Source organism: Malus sylvestris, chromosome 16, assembly GCF_916048215.2.
Source record: "Malus sylvestris chromosome 16, drMalSylv7.2, whole genome shotgun sequence".
Taxonomy (NCBI): Eukaryota; Viridiplantae; Streptophyta; class Magnoliopsida; order Rosales; family Rosaceae; genus Malus; species Malus sylvestris.
The window spans coordinates 994577-1012889 of NC_062275.1; the positions used below are offsets into that span (position 1 = coordinate 994577).

At 34.4% G+C, this 18313-nt stretch overlaps 1 protein-coding gene across 1 annotated transcript in view; it reads left to right on the forward strand.

The window, feature by feature from the left end:
- Window positions 1-7310: 7310 nt before the first annotated feature.
- LOC126607741 (uncharacterized) overlaps window positions 7311-18313 on the forward strand; it is a 59418-nt gene continuing 48415 nt past the window's right edge. Inside the window, exons 1-2 of the mRNA XM_050275470.1 lie at window positions 7311-7346; window positions 12847-13093. Of these exons, the coding sequence (XP_050131427.1) occupies window positions 7311-7346; window positions 12847-13093 (283 nt within the window). The remainder of the gene's footprint in view (window positions 7347-12846; window positions 13094-18313) is intronic.

Below are 18313 nucleotides of genomic sequence, written 5' to 3' on the forward strand. Positions count from 1 at the left end.
TCAAATCCATTCAATCACTTAATACAGATATTTAAATTTTAATTCAACAACTAAAGTTATTATAATTTTTAAAAAAATCTTATGTTTATAACCGTTATATCAAATTTTAAAAACATAGATTAATTAATTAGATGGAAAAAATCCGGTGATATCCTTTCCAAAGCTCACGAGTAGAAAAAGCACTGCATCAGCTTCTGCGCGTGGAGTTTACTCTCGAAAACAGACATGGAAAATTGGGAAATTGAGAGAGAGAAACCCACAGTAATCAACCTCAGTAGTTAGCTGTTTTTGATGGTGATATTTAGCAATTAATTATGTCCTCTTTTTACTATAAAACTAATTAGCTTTTAGCATATTTATACATATTTTTTCACTTCTCATATGTTTTTATTATTTTTTGTTCATTAATTTTTATTAATTAATTTGATACTAAAATTGAAAATTAAAATTAGCGTACGGGAGGTTAAAATAAGTGTTGGATAACAACGTTACTTAAGTAATTAATGTGCAACTGTTCTTATACATATGAAAATGATGTGTGCTATATTGGGTTGCTCAGCACCAAACTTCTTATCTTCCAATAGAAACAAGCAAAATAGAAAAGGATGGGAATATTGCTTTTGGGGTTTATTTTTTCCCTTCATAATGTAGTTTTCAAGGGTTCGGCTTATAAATTGATGGTTTCACTTTCACCCACAAAAAGAAAACAAGACAAGCACATCTCATGTCTACATGTATCTATCTACTGCCATTTCAACAATTTTATAAGGAGAGATTATATTCACACATTCTAAATTACTTATTTCACATCTTTTTAATTTTTTAATATTTTTTACACACCACTAGCACTTGATAAATAAATATTAAAAAATTAAAAGGGTGTAGGAGAAGTAATTTGGGATGTGTGAATATAATCTCCCTTTTATAAGTTAAACCGAAAAGTCCAAACCAAAAAAAAAGAACTTTAACGAAAAGCTCATGGTATTGTTCACTTTAATGAAAAATCATATTTTTACACTAAAAAGTAAATCCTGATACTATTCACTTTACCCTTTATTTTTTCCTTATCGTTAAAACTCAAAATTTTCAAAATATTTTCATTAGTTTTTCTGAAAAAAAACACATCTCATATATATATAGGTCCTTTTTGTAAGGTGATCCCCATTTTCTGAAAAAAAAAATGGGGATTAGGTTTGAGACCCACTCAACATTGAACTTCAACGATCCAAACAGTCTATTTTGTAAGTCTCGTTTCATAGATCATCCTTACAAAAAATCAATTCAATCTGAAATCATTTGCCTATTTAACTATCAACATAAAATTTCATTGGCTCTTATATAACAAATTATTCGTTAATTTCTTTGAACTCAATTAGATATCTTAAACATTTCCGATTTGGCCCATACTTTGTAAGGATGATCTATGAGGTATAACTTGAAAAATAGACAATTTGGATTGTTAAAGTTCAATATGGTGTGGATCCCACAACTAATCTCTATTTTTATAAAAAAAAATTAGAAATCCCTTCCCTTAAAGATTCCCTATATATATTAAGCCTCAAGAATGTCTAAAGATTGCAGGAACAAACATAGTACGTTAAATCAGGAGACAAACTCTTGTAAGGTAGTTCCAGTTCCGTTTGGGTACGGATGAGGCACCCATAATTATTTTTTTTCTTCTTATACAAGTCTTTAAGTAAAATTTTCACCGAGGAATAAAATATTATACGTGCTCCTCAATACTTCACTATGGCATTCGGATTAATAATACAATGACCTATGAAAACATTAAAATGAATATGATCATGCTATTATGCTACGATGGGGTGTAGGTAATTCATTCCACTCTAAGCCTCTAAGGGAATAGGATTTTCTTCCCTCCTAATCTATCTCCCTTTCCATTCCCTCATATTTAAATGGTTGCAATTACACCACGTTTACATCTTGTTTTGAATTTTTTTTATATAGAGAATAATAAAAAAAATAAGAGTATGAGAGGAGATGATAGAAAATGATGGTAATAGGAAAGGAGATAATACTACTCTGCCTCTTAGAGCAACTCCAGCCTTCGTTTTTGGACGGGGGACGGGCTGCAGGAAGGGGCCCGAGGGCCTGTTGATTCTTCTCCAGCCATGGAGGGCCCGAGTGAGAGTGGGAGCCCGAGCACAAGGGGGGTGGATAGTTGACAGGCCTGCAGCCCGAGGACCAAGGCATTTTTTTATTGTTTTTTTGTGTCAGCTCGAGGCCCTACAACCCCATTTCCCTGTTTTTTTTATTTTATATTATTTAAACAAACAAAAAAAACTACTATTTTATTACCTATTGCCAAGGGGGAAGGTTCCAAAGGTGGAGATGCAAAAGGTAATTACTGTTCATTAATGGTAGTTACTATTCATTAAAGGCAGTTATTGTTCAATAGGGTGGATTCAATAATGGATTGCCAGGGGGATGGCTCCAAGGGTGGAGTTGCTCTTAGGTCATACCTCGAGGAAATTCATAATTAACCTATGTAACTAGAGTGAGTCCCATAGGTTTCTTATAATTAGCAGAAAACAATACATCAATGGGAGAATCAATGGTTGGTACGTCAGAAACACTTACAACAAGTTCCAACTGCCTTTATTATGTACTTGGCGATGATATGAGTAATTATGAGATGGACGCTTTAACTGATCAAGTTCGTATGGATGCAACATTTGATATAGACTAAGCTTCAAAGTAAATAAATGAACAAATATTTATTTATTACCAAGGCTTAGGTTTGTTGTTTCGCTACTTTAAGATCTAAGTTCAAGTCTTGTTGTTGACAATCTTTTTTTATAGGCAACTGATGCAATTACTGCTTATCGGCAAAAATAATTCAATTTAGATGGCCTTTTGTGACACCAATGACGATTAGATCGATACATTATTATTTTAAGAGAAACTGTAGACTAAAAAAAACACTAAGACCTCACTTTAAGTCTTAAAAAATGCTTGCGATATGTTATGGCTCGGGAAAAAGGTTAGAGTGCCCTCCCCCCCAAACTTATGATTACCAATAAATAAATAAATATGCAGCAGTTCTATGTACAGTTAAGCCTAAAAATAACATAATTAATATGTAAATACATAATTAAAGTGCATGTGCATGAGAATGCGGAACACGTGAGCGTGAGCGTGAGCGTGAGGCTGAGACTTGCATCTATAGCTAGGTTAGTTTCGTATTATATTCTCCTATACACATGAAATTTGTTAATCATAAAATGCATTATATATATATATATATATATATATATATAATTATACACGAAAATACTTAAAAGTAAAATGCTTGTGACTTTCGGGAGGCACATGTCTGCTTTGGTTCAAGATTTTTCATTTGTATAGAAAAAAAGTCCACAGAATATGATTTTGCAGAAGATGATGATTCTTCCCCGACAACAATGAAGGAGGAACTGAGAGGATGAGAAATTAGAGCATTTTAATTACATTGTACGTTGTCATTGTAGTATCGTATGATAAGGATATCATGTCATGCATACAAAAATGTACACATGTAATTAAAATATTAACACGGATACGATGATAGTGCATCTGTATTTTCGTGCTATGAAAATTCTTCTCGAGAAAAAAAAAGCATGAGAAAGCTATGAGTAAACCTTTTACGTAGGCATCAGATAACTAATACATTACCATGTATTCATATCTAACAAACAAAAAATGATTGACATTCGATCTGCCTGCATAAATACATATTATATCTCAATTAATAAAATTATCCCCTAATAATTATTGAATTATTAGTCGGTTTGGTGGATTAGGTTAGGTCCAAAAACATTATCATTCGCTTCAAAAATTTGGTGCTTTTGATTAACAAATAGTACCAAGTATTATGCTATCCTGTAATGGATGGTGATGGATGCTGTTGGTACCTACCAGCGACCATTCTTAGCTTGAAAGAATGAAGGAAATACTGAACATATACATGGTACTGCAAGCCAAAGACAAAGAAACTATATAGCTGGCCGTGAAAAATAAAAAACTGGATATGTATTTCATTAATGCCATGCAGGACCCAGCAGTACTGTTTTTCAATATCAATCATAGTCACAGTCACACGGCGAAGGAGATGAACTTACATCCGCTCAAATACGTACGTATATTATTGTAGCATTCCTAACTAATGAAGCATATCATATATTTTAACGATAAGAGTCACTGTCACATTATGGAAGAGGCGAACTTATCTCCACTCGAATACCTATGTCATTGTAGCATTTCAAATTAATAGTGTGTATCATATATTTTAACGTTCTCACTTAACGTTGCATTATTGATTAAAAACGGCATAGTAAATGCCATGCCATCTTCTTTATCCTTTTTACCAGGAAATTTCTCATGTTAAGTACCGGTTCCTCCCTGCTACTTGTTTCTCAAACGGGTGGATGATCTCCACGGCTATATCTATATATAGCAACCATTTTTTTTTTTTGAACTTTAACGAAAAGCTTTCGGTACTGTTCACTTTAACGAAAACACATTTTTACATTAAAAAGTCAATCATGGTACTATTCACTTTGCCTTTTATTTTGTCATTATCGTTAAAACTTAAAGTTTTCAAATTATTTTCATTAGTGTTCCTTTTTTTTTTCTCCAACTCTCATTACTATTCTTTTACCACTGATTCAATCAAACCCTACTTACACTTTGTCTTTATTCTGAAATGACAAAAAGATAATTAATTTAGTAGAAAAAATACCAAGATAAATCATGCAGAAGCATTATACATTATAATATAATCATTGAAAGTTGTTTTCCATCATTATTTGGTCTACCGATTTCATATATTTAACTTGTTAATTTATATATAACCACCTGCATAATTGCATCATTAAAATAAAGCAGACTAATCATAATTAAAGTGAGAAATTTCTAAAAACTATATACCATTTTGGGAATATATCTACGAACCTACGCTTTTCCCTTTGTAGAGCTGAGCTGCTGCTCCTTTCAAACCCTAATAATCTGTTTATCTGAAAAAACAAAACCCCAATACATCTACAACAATTGTGTAGTCGTGTCGGCGCCGGAGCCATTGAATAAAGAACACAGAGCCCCCAACCCACAAGAGAAAAAAAGAAAAAGAGAAAAAGTTTGTCATATCGTAAGGATATGAAAACTAGGAATATAGTCCAAGCGATACTGCTGCCCAAATGAAAAATTTTCAGGTTAGACATATGGAATAAAAATAAGGAGAAGAAAAACTTACCAGATGGTCAGAGATTCGTAGAAGGGAGTGATGGTTTTGTATTTGGAGATCATCTGACAAGCTGCTCTATTGAAATTTTTCTCAAACATAAGCCTACAAAAATCTAATACTCCAAATATAAAGGAGTATTTGAGCATTTTTTAATCGAAATTTCATCTCAGTCCAAACTTTACGATAACCAAGACTTGCCATATAGAGGAATATGAAAGAAAAAAAAGCCAATTGTTGCTATACTAAAATATATTATGTTATAATAAATCAAGTTTCGTTGTTGAAAGAAGAGCAGCATGTGTAGCTAAAACACTATTACAATTGGACAAATATCCAATTATAATGTTCAATTCAATTATTCATACACATATGTCAATTTGTAATTAATTTTTTAATAGCACTCGTAACAACAAAGCATAATTCTTTATATATCACAACCATGTCCACATAAAAGTTGATGAAAAAAGATTATTCATGAGAGACAGTGGGTAGTGGATACCTACCCTTGAAAAACAAAGTGGGGAAGGGAGAATATATATGTGTCATCATATGGTGGTTGGGTGGGGAAGACTTGTACGACTTTGCACTAAATGAATGCGACTGTAGGTTAGTTGCTTCGATTATTAGCCGACACTATTAATGCTAATTTGGCCCTAAACATCCCTTGACTTGAGGACGATGTCATGAAGGACTTTGTTAAGGAGTAATTACACATGATCATTACAAGTTTACAACCGGGCAACGCAAGGACTCAACCATATACATCAAAATCATTAACTCCTCCGATTAGTCTTCTCTTACATTATACATATCACAATATAACAAGAAGAAAGTTGTGCTAACCGCTTTAGGTTGTGTTTTGTCTAGACGTAGTGGGATAAGGATGAAGAACCTAACAATCAAGACAATTCACTACTTACGAATCATCGACTTTATTTCTTAATTTTTGTTGGCCTAGTATGTTACCTTATTACTGAGTTTGTCGTATATTTAATAGTCTATGTATTGGTTTTAGGTTGCCGTCCAGTCGTCACGTACCTACAACTACAGCGCCTGTAATTTGCTCGCATACAATGAGTGGAAAATAGCAGAAATTCATCATTACTTCAATTCAGGAGTGATAATTATCATCTTCCTAAATAAAATAAATGTTCAATAAAAACTATTATTAAAGCTCATGATGTCAACCTTAGGGGGGCATTATAGTCATTGCATGAATTTGGCTGCCGGAAGGAAGGAAAGTGCTGAACAAAACAAACAAAAAAAACTACACGTTTATACGAATCGAAACTAAAACTTTTTACTTATAATATTACAGAGTGTTTTATTAAATATTATTGAATTTCACAATTCATAGGAAATGCAGAGTAGTTAAAAATACTCAAATGCTCATTGCTCTTGCGGATTGTTATTCTTATTCGAATCCAATCTCACTTTACCAAACAGGACAAGAACAACAGAATTGTAAAGCATAAAACATCGCACACTATACTTGACCCCCAATCCAAGCTTTGCTCATCAATCAAATTTGGTTGGACAAGGGCTTCAAAATTAAAACTTACAAGAGAATGAAGACTCTGATGTACAAAATTACACGGGTAATGCAATGAGAGATACAAAAGAGAATATATTACAGTTACATTAAAAAATTTCTCACAAATTAATCCACAAAAAAGCTAGGGGACAGCTTCACACACTAGTTTGGCATCTCCCTTGGTTTCTAATGGACCCCAACAAGAGAAGAGAAGAGAAGAGAAGAGAAAAATTATTGGATTATGATTCTCTTTATTTTAAATCCCCTTCATCTTCAATTCCTTCATATTTGAACGATTATGGTGATTAAGTCACGTCAACACTTGATATTAATTTAATTATAAAGAGAAAACAAATGAGAAAAAAATAAAACTGGAAGAGAGATTTTAAAAAGCAGAAAATCCCACTCCGTCTCGAAAAATAAAGGCAATTTCTGGATCTCGACTGAAATGTGCTATCAGGTAGTGGGCGTGTGGTAGAGCCCACAGAAATGATAGTGTTCAAAAGTAGTTTCTTGTGTGTTAACAATATACGAATGGCCCAGCAACATCCATCCCTTATCCTCCTATTGGTAATTTGGTATTGGATTCCAACACCAGAAACCTTCAAGTTTTTCAACCAGATGTAACACAACTCAGTAAATCCAAGTATTTAACGTAACACACCAGACTAGTTGCCCTGTTCAAAACTCCTATCTAACGACAAGCGTCGAACACGTGCTTCAGAATGTCGGTGACAATATCTAGAACATCCTCTTGATCGCATCTTGTTACAAACTCAACTGCAATCGGAAAAAGTATTTCAATCAGTACCAGTGCTCTCCCTCTGTCACTTCAACACAGGAAAAGAGAAATAAATAAAAAAGGATGACAAAGGTGGGGCGTGTAGGGAGGACCAAACAACTGAGATGCTGCAATAGCAGTGTAGAAACACGAAATGGTGAAAAGTACAGAACAAATTGAAAAAAAAAAGTCGAAAACGCATCATTTAAAGCAGGAGTACTACTGATAAAAAAAAAAGAAAAAAAAAAAGCAGGAATTCGGGAAGCACCTAACAATCGAGTAGAGTGGGAGATACTGTAAGAAGAGCATCAAATCTTCGTTGAAAGAAAGACAACAAAATTTGGGAAAGGGGAGTGTAAAGTTGGAAATGGACCCCTTCGATATATATGATCAACAGATCAAGATCAATGATGTAGCATTGTGTGTCTGGTTAATTCTACACTTTCTAGCTCTTGGAACTCACTTGTGTGGACAGCCTACCATGCTAGTACGCATGAAAAATATGCACCTCTCTTTCACCACCCCACCACTTAGTCACTCGTCGAGCGAGTATTAAACAAAAACAGAAACACCTACCTAATAGCTAACGCCTATCCAATCGCAAATGTAAGTGCAAGTAGACGTGTACAGTTAACCATGCTGTACCAGACACAACGATGTTTGATATGTCCTCTTAATTTTTTACTTGATATGCTAAGTGCTGTCTTTTAACTTTTTCCTTCCATAATTGAGCTTGCACTCATGCAGGAAACAATTAGTTGTTGTGCAGTGCTTTGTATTGAATCTGCTTCGAACGGGTCTGTGTAAGCGAAATTTCATCTTGCTTCTTCTAAGCCTAACGTTTGATGTTGAATATTAAAAAAGAAAGAAACTAGCTGCTACATAGTCCATCAACTAGGGAATCCAGAACAGATATTCTGAGATGCAAGGGGAATCAAGGGTAAGATCACCGTCAGAAAGAATATGTTGTCAGCAAGGATTCTATCCAGTTGAAAAATGGTACAATGGACCACAGAAAGTGGGTTTACATCATATGATCAAAAGGCCCACCAAATTGATGATCATATATAGCCGGTGGTCAAGAATCAAACAAAGCTGTGGAATGGAGATGGGTGGACTCTTGATCGACTAAGTAGTCATTGTACAAAAAGGTGTCAGTCTCCCTCTTCACGTCAGTTTCTCTCATAAGAACTGGGGACCCTGGGACTATTGCTTGGGAGCTCATCACGGCAAGAACAAGGACTCTAAACTCACGACTTTTTGGTGTGGGCAAATAGTCAAGAATGCGGTTTGAATTAACGAGGGTCCAGCTCAAAATGCAGGGCTAATAAATCTCTTGCCTAATTGACACGATTTTAGGAGAAGGGAGACTAAAAAGTAGGGTTAAAGGAAAGGAAGCAAATCAAGGGTGCAGCGTATCAGTATCTGACTGAGCTAACAAGGATATTTCACATGACTGAGCATTTGTTAGAAATCAACTGGTCCTAGGATCCCACGTTTTAATACTAAACATGCTATGCATGCTCGCGTCATCGTAGTTAAGAAAACTAGAAATCTTACCCCAAGGAAGAACAGAAAATTCCAACATCTGTTTAGGAACTGTGATGATATATGAAGCAACCTGCAAAACAACATAAAAACAAAATTACAGAACACAAACCAAAGTTAGCTACATTTTACTAGTACTAGGATTCTGTTTTGTTAAACATGCCAAGATTGATACAGCAAGAGAGCGAGGATTGGTGTAGAGCATCGATGTCTCCTGTTTTCGTAAAGAATATCTATGATGTCCATGCCTGCTCAAAGTTCACAACTTCCCCAACTTTTGCCACTCCCCTGAACTCAAAAACACACGAAAGATGTATCAAAGTGAAGCTAGTAATCCTCGAAACAAGAAGATTATGAAAGAAAGGAGCTAATACTAGTACAATGAAAGTAACGAAAGCTTACTTAAACTGGGGCAGAAGCTCTTCAAAGTGTCCAAAAGCAATATTGTTCATGCCAATTTCAAAGTGCCCGGAAGCCGACTAGCACAATACAAAGCAAATAAAAAGAAAGAAAATAAGAGAAATTCCGGAGCTCTAAAACCACCTACTGTGACATGACCAACAGAAATGTACAGCACCCGATAAGCAAAAAAATATCGTATGCTTATGTGAAATATGTACTTTGCGAAGCCCTTGGCAAAAATAGCACTACATATTAATCGCTTACTGCTTCCAAGTAATCTCAAACGGTGTAGTGTTGTTCCTTGATAATGGTGTCCCCCAATCACTTGAATATCTTCATAGACAAATGTAGAGAAGGGTGTATCTATCGATAAAGCATACAAATGGACATTGAATAGAATCGATTTTGAGAATTTTTACGGGATTCATTATAAGTCAAAATTCAAGTAATTCTAGTCGTATCATATGTTTTTTGAAATTAGTTTAGGATATTCCGAAGATTTTCGACACTTAATAGTTTATATATTTTGTTTGTTTTTCAATTTAAAAAATCTAAAAAAATTGTTTCGGGAGCTAATTAATGGTAGGATCACATCCATATGTCTTGAAATATTTTCTTTCACTACCACGCAAAAAAATTTCTAAAACTAAAAATTTCAATTTTTCTCTAAAAAAAATAAAAAATAAAAAGAGTTATAACTCATGTTTTCCAATCAATTTCGAAAATTTTTACAAGATTCATTATAAGCCAAAATTCGAATCATTATAACCGCACCACAAGTTTCCTAAAATTAAATTAGGATATTTCGAAAATTTTCATATAAAATTATACTTGGGACCCCTATTAGTTTATATCCACAGGTCTTGTAACATTTTCCTTAACTCCCATGCAAAATATTTCCTAAAACTAAAGTTATAATTTTTTCACAAAAACTGTGGGACTCATGTTTTCCAATTGATTTTGAAAATTTTACAAAATTCATTATAAGCTAAAATTCAAGTCATTCTTGTCACACCACATGTTTCCTAAAATTATTTTTAGGAAATTCTGAACATTTTCAACACATAAAAATATATTTGGGGGGCCCTATATTATTGTTTTTTATTTTTATTTTGTAACTTTGAAAATTAATTTTGGGACCTAATAAAATGAAGGATCACATCTAAATGTCTTCAACATTTTCCTTAACTCTGCAAAATATTTTCTAAAACTACAATTTTCAATTTTTTTTTCACAAAAATTGTGAGCTATAACCTACGTTTTCTAATTGATTTTGAGAATTTTTACAAGATTCATTATAAGCTAAAATTCATGTTATTCTAGTCGCGCCACATGTTTTCTAAAATTAAATTAGAACATTCCAAAATTTTGGACACATCAAATTATATTAGGGGACCACTATTTGACACACCCCGACCGAGATCAAGGCATGCTGGTCGCGACGTGAGAGTGACGTAGCCATGTGCACAGTGCGGAAGCAATAATGCTAAGAAATATAAGAATAATTAAAAACCGAACTACTAGAGTGCAATACTAAACATGAAGTGTTAGGAGTAATATACAGAAGTAAACACTCCTAATCAAAGCATAGAAAGTCTAGGTGCAGTCCAGTAGAACAAGTACTAGTTATACAGTACCATAAGATGTCCTACTATTATTTAGATGTGTCAGAACTGCCGAAGTCCTTGCACTCAGCAACTGCAAACTTACCTAAAACCTGAAGGGGCGCAAAATAGAAAACGTGAGTGGGCAAAAACAAATGTTTTACAAAACCGTTTCATTTATCAATATATCTAACCCCTCGTTCTAAAACATGTATAATTTTTCCCAGAATCAAGATATATGCATATACATAAATATATATCAATTCAAATCATGCTTCACATAATCATATTCATATGTATGTCATGCCAAGATATAACAAAGTAAGCAATTCAGGTAATAATAATTTCATAGAAATATAACATGTTAGCCGGAACCCCTGTGGTAATCTGTACGGCTGAATTCATAGCTCAAAATCAATCTAGCCGGAGTCACTATAATGACCTATACGGCAATATATTGCACAAGAGTTGGAACCAAAGGAAAAGGTCTATACGACAATAATGGGTGTAGTATAATCATGTTCAATATTACTCTCACATAATAGCTGGGCGATAATTCGCTAGTCACCTACGAGTCGGAACCATAAATAAGGTCTGCATGACAAGACTGTGCACATAAATTGGATCCAATATGAGCATATGGTGCGGGAGGTGACATAATAAACAGGTCTGTGCCATAACTATGGCTAAATCACAATCACCCTAAGTGCAGTTTTATGAGTTCAACATTATTCAATCACATATCGCATCATTGACAATTCACATAACCAAACATAACTCACATGAGCTTACCTGAGCGTCCACAACACCACATTTATATATATAACGCATCGCATACCAATTCATATGTGAATTATAAATTTATATGCATGACATTTATGGCATACTATCATTTAAACACATATTTCTGGGAAAATATCAAGTATATAAATATATACTGAAAACCAAAAGCCCACTCACTGATATGTTGAAGGGTCGTAGCCCCCAAGTCGCCCTTGGATACACTCGTCCTCGAGATAAGTCTCACTTATATGCGAAATAACTATAAAAACGTTATTTTAAAGCACATAGACAAAACTAGCTAATAAATTCTCATACATAGCTCAAAATGGATATATGAATATATTACAGTGACCTACACAACCTCAGGATCATCCTCAAAATTTTAGATTAATTTTTGGACCCCTCACACGTCGGTGAGTGCACGGCAAGACGCGCGGCCACGCGCAGGGAATCCTGACGGATTCTCTAATTGCCGTTAGGAATATTTCGTTAAAACCCAACGGTAACCATTAACCCTAACTGACGACGTTAGCATATTCTGTCAAAACTAACGGAATATTCTCATTTCTTCTCCGTTGAGTCACCGGTTTTTGGGTAAAACTTTAAAACCACTATTCTCCTTCGTTTCTTCACCATTTTTCATGAAATTGGTACCAAAATGAAGCTAATAACATGTAGAATCACGTTATACAAGTTTCAAGGCTTAAAATCTACTAGGTTTTCCCCGATAAAGCTCGATAGCTCGGCATACCTAGATAAACGTCAATCTCAGCCCTCCGACGTCCAAATCCTTCCAACGAAGTACCCCGAGACTCGTGAGGACCTCCTTATGAAACACCCCAACCCCTTTTATATTTTAAAAAATTATTTTAAAGCCTTAATTGGTGAGCCCGTGGGGTCCACCTTATGATTTTTTTTTTGGTTTTTCCCTAATCTCTCTCTCCTCTTTCAGCTCTCTTTTCTACCTCACTCTCCCGTGTCTCTCTCTCGGACCTCATCTCTTTCCCTCGCTGCAACTCTTTTCCCCGATCAACACTCAACCACGCCATCTGCTGAGAACTCACCATCTAAACCTCGTCCCTTTCCTCTTCCTCTTGCCTCTGCGCAACTCGGCGAAACCAAGAAAATAACCTCCGGCGAGTCCGACGGCTTTCGAGGCCATTTCCGGCCAAACCACTGCGAGTTGGTCGGCGTGCAAGGTATCAATCTCTTCGTCTTGTCGAGTACTATAATTTTCCTTTTTGTTTCACTTGATTTCGTTGAGTAGTGACAAAGTTATGGCCGTTTAAAGTGGGGTGGTTTTCCGGCCGAATTTCCGGCCTTCTTCTTCGGCAAACCAGGCCCTTCAGGCCGTTTCTCAAACCCACGGGCCTTAAGCCCGTATTGCATAAGCCCAAAGCCCTAGCCCAATCCTTTTAATTGTTTTTATTTATTTGTTATTGGTTTAGGACCCAAAAGGCCTTCGGGCCATTAGATTTAGGGCCCGTAGCCCATTAGTCCAACCCAAAAACCTTTTCAGGTTTTTATTTATTTTCTGTTTTAGAGTAAGGCCTTGGGCCGGTTTTTGGTGGGTGTGGGCTGTGTGCTTGCAGCCCGTGTGTGTGTGTGTTTAGTGCATGCATGTGTGTGTGTTTGGGCTTAAGCCTAAACCACCAATTTTCACCCTAAATCCTTTTAACCCCAAAAACCTTAGAATTCCAAAACCCAATATATCCTAATCCTATTTAACCTTAACCCCAATCCGGATTTCAAGCCTAAAACCCGTTAGACCTAATTTGACCGTTGACCCCCGGTCAATGTTGACTTTAGAGTTGACTTTTCGGGTTTTCGTCCGGGACCCTTTTTAGGGTAATTCGACGTTCTGAATCCGTTTCCGATGTCCGTTTTCCCAAATTCAATTGCTATTATATAGTTTTATTTATTGGACTCTTTATGTGCTTAGGGGGCAATTATTGTGACGTTTCCGTCTTCGCTAGTGGCGCAGCTTTTGGCAACTAAGTACTGTGAGTGGACCCCTTCTAAGATTACATGATTTTAGCATTTAATTGCATAAATGTTTAGCATGCCTACGAGTTTATGATTTGATTTATGCGAAGCATGTTAATTTAATATATTGTTTATCGTATCGTGTTTTGGTGAGGAATTAAATTGTTAGCCTATATTGAGCTATATTTTAATATATAATATTTTCTATAAAAAACCATGAACTGGTAGACTATCTGATAGATGACGATAGGATGCTAGAACATGTTTTTGAACCCCTCTTTATAGTGTAGACGATGATCGGTAACCTACGCTATGAAGTGGTATTTACGAGAGGCGTAACATTTTGTGCGTACCTAGTGGACACTATGCCGCCTGGGGCGAGGATCTGGTGTTGGCATTTAGGCCGGGAGAAATAATCCCTAGCTACGGGCTGAGGGACATGAAGAGGCATTGGGCCGGGTGGTAGTTATCTCTGGCTACGGGCGCAGAGACTTTGGTGCAGGTATTGGGCCGGGAGTTATATTTATTCGGTGATCTTACTAGCAGCACACTGCGCTTACGAGACGATTTATGAGACGTTTATTGTTTTGATTTCCGCGATGAGTTTCCGCGATATGGCTTTTGAGATATTTTTGGCATGCTAGGATTTTGTTAAATCCATCACTTATTATGCTAGTAGTTTTCATTATTAAACTGTGGGGGTTATTACTTTGATAACTGTTTTATTATTATATATATGAACTTGGTCCACTCACCTTTGTTTTATGCCCCCATTCAGGACTTAGAATCAAGGCACCTAATCCTGGCATGAAGGCACTTCCGCAGCAGCATCTTCGGAACCTCTCAATGTAGGACCCACTCCTCTATTCATTAAATTTTATCTTAATTCTTTTTAGTGATTAGGTTTAGTTGTATGCTCTGAACACGTTCCTAAATTGTTAGTTCATTGTATTTCAAATTTCTAACCCTTATTTATTTCTTATTCTTAGCTTTTGTATCAATTAATGGCTTTCGTCACCCTCGGGTGTCGGCCAGCACGTGTCTATCCTGGTATTCGGGGAATATCAGGGTCGGGGCGTGTCAGATTGGTATCAGAGCGTGGTTTGTTCAGAGCATACTTAGGATTCTTTTCTATTCTCTTAAAGTGTCGGTTTTGACATCATTTGGATGTCACGACTTCCGGATTTTGTGCCAGTCGGTGCAGTTGTGCAAATCTTTCTCTGTTTGAATTGTCACCTTCTGGTTGAAATTCAAGAATTCATGTCGGGATTGTGCCTCAACAGTGATGAAGTGGATTGTTGGACGACTTTAAACATCGGATCGATACTCAGCGACGTGTTTTAGAAATCTCAATTTGAGGAATTCTAGTTAAGACCAGCTGTATATTCGAAATGGCGATGCCACTCTGCAACATGCGTTCCCTAGGAATTGCGGGCGGAGTCGGCTCAACATCGAAATCTTTGGAAACTCCTCAGTAGCAGTTGCTATTCTCATCAATTTCCAAATTAATTTTACGACATTCTGAATATTCTTGACAAATAAAAATATATTTGAGGGGCCCTATATTAGTTTATATTTATTTTTCTATTTTTTAACTTTAAAAATTAGTTTTAGGACCTAATAGATGGTATGATTACATTCAAAAGTCTTGCAATATTTTTCTTAATTCCCACGCAAAATATTTCCTTAAACTAAAAGTTTCAATTTTTTCACAAAAACTATGAGTTACCCACGTTTTCCAATCGATTTTGAATTTTTTTACAACATTCGTTATAAGTCAAAATTTGAATCATTCTCGTCTCACCACATGTTTCCTAAAATTAATTGTAGGACATTCCTAACATTTTCAACACATAAAAATATATTCGAGGCCCTCTATTAGTTTATTTTCAATTTTTACTTGTAACTTTAAAAATCAATAAAAATTAATTTCGGTTTGTAATAAATTGTAGGATTACATCCAAAGGTCTTCAAAATTTTCCTTAACTCCGATGCAAATATTAAAAAAAAAACAAAAATTTTCTATTTTTTCACAAAAACTGTGAATTATTTACCCATGTTTTCCAATCGGTTTTGAGAATTTATACAATATTTATTATAAGCCGAAATTCAAGTCATTCTCTTCGCACGACATTTTTCCTAAAACTAATTCTAGGACATTCTGAACATTTTCACCGCATAATAATATTTTTGACACATTGTTGAACATTTATTAGTTGATATTTATTTTTCTATTTTTCAACTTTAAAAATCAATAAAAATTAACTTGGGTAAATGAGAGGATCACATTTCAAGGCCTTGCAACATTTTCCTTAACTCTCATGCAAAATTTTTTCTAAAACAAAGGGTTTCAATTTTTTCACAAAAACTATGAGTTATAATCCATGTTTTCCTATTGATTTTGAGAATTTATACAAGATTCATTATAAGGAAAAAATCGAGTCATTCATTATAATCCATGTATCCTAAAATTAAATTTAGCACATTCTAAACATTTTAGAAACATAAAAAAAATATATATATTTATTTATTTTTCTATTATTCAACTTTAAAAAATCACAAAAATTTATTTGGGGGCCTAATGAATTGTAGGATCATATCTAAAGGTCTTGCAACATTTTTCTTAACTCTCATGCAAAATATTTCTTAAAACTAAAAATTTCAATTTTTTCAAAAAACTGTGAGTAATCCAAGCTTTCCAATCGATTTGGTAATTTTTACAAGAATCATTATAAGTCAAATTTCAAGTTCTTCTCGTCAAACCATATGTTTCTTAAGATTTATTTTAGGACATTCTGTACATTTATGACACATAAAATATATTTGGGGGCCTTCCATTAGTTCATATTTATTTTTCTATTTTTCAACTTTAAAAATTAATAAACATTAGTTTCGGGGCTACTAAATGCTAGGATTACAGTAAAAAATCTTGCAATATTTTCCTTAACTCCCACTTAAAATATTTAAACCCCCCCCCCCCCCAAAAAAAAGCAATTTTCAAAAAAACTATCACGTTTTCCAATCGATTTAGGAGTTTTTACAAAGTCATTATAAGTCAAATTCAAGTCCTTCTTGTTGCACCATAGGTTTCGTAAAATTCATTTTTGGACATTTTGATAATTTTTGACTTATAAAATTTATTTGGGGGCCCTATATTAGTTTATATTTACTTGACTATTTAAAAAATAATAATGACCTAATAAATTGTAAGTTCACATCCAGAGGTCTTGCAACATTTTACTTAACTCCCACACAAAATATTTTCTAAAACTAAAAATTTCAAATTTTCACAAAAATTGTGAGTTATAACTCACTTTTTCCAATTGATTTTGAGAATTTATGTAAGATTTATTTTAAGCCAAAATTCGAGTAATTCTCGTCACACCACTTGGTTTTTAAAATTAATTTTAGGACACCGCGAACATTTTTTACACATAAAAATAGGGATTCGAGGGGTGGGGGGGGGGGGGCTCTTTTAGTTTATAGTTAGTTTTCTATTTTTCAACTTTAAGGATCAATAAAAGTTAATTTCGGGACCTATCCAATTACAGGATCACATCCAAAGGTCTTGTAACATTTTCTTTAACTCCCACGCCAAATATTTCTGAAAACTAAAAATAATTAAAAAATAGTGTCGTGACCTAATAAATGGGAGGACCACACCTAAAGGTCTGGCAAGATTTTCCTTAACTCCCACGCAAAATATTTCCTGAAACTAAAAATCAATAAAAAATAGTTTTGGGACCTAATAAATGGCAGGATTATATTCAAAGTCTTGCACCATTTTCCTTAACTCACACGCAAAATATTTCCAAAAACTAAAAGTTTCAATTTTTTTTCACAAAAATTGTGATTAACCGATGTTTTTAATCTATTTTAAGAATTTATACAAGATTCATTATAAACCAAAACTCGAGGCATTCTCGTTACACCGCATGTTTCCTAAAATTAGTTTCAGAACATTTTGAACATTTTTGACACATCAAATATATTCAGGGGGCCAAATATTTCATCAAACTAAAAATTTTAATTTTTCACAAAAACTATGAGTTATAACACACATTTTCCAATTGATTTTGATAATTTTTACAAGATTCATTATAGGCCAAAATTCGAGTCATCCTCGTCGCACCTCATGTTTCCTAAAATTAATTTTAGGACATTCCAAACATTTCCGACACATAAAAATATATTCCCGGGGGGGGGGGGGGGCTCTATTATTTTATATTTATTTTTCTATTTTTCAGCTTTAAACATCGATAAATTAATTTCAAGACCTAGTAAATTGTAGGATCACATCCAAAGGACTTGCAACATTTTTTTTAACCCTCATCTTAGCCAGACTTGCACTTAAGCCCTGCAAGAAAATTAGGAAATATTTTTGTGAATAAATTATATGTATACATAATTTTGAAAATATTAAAAAAATGTTA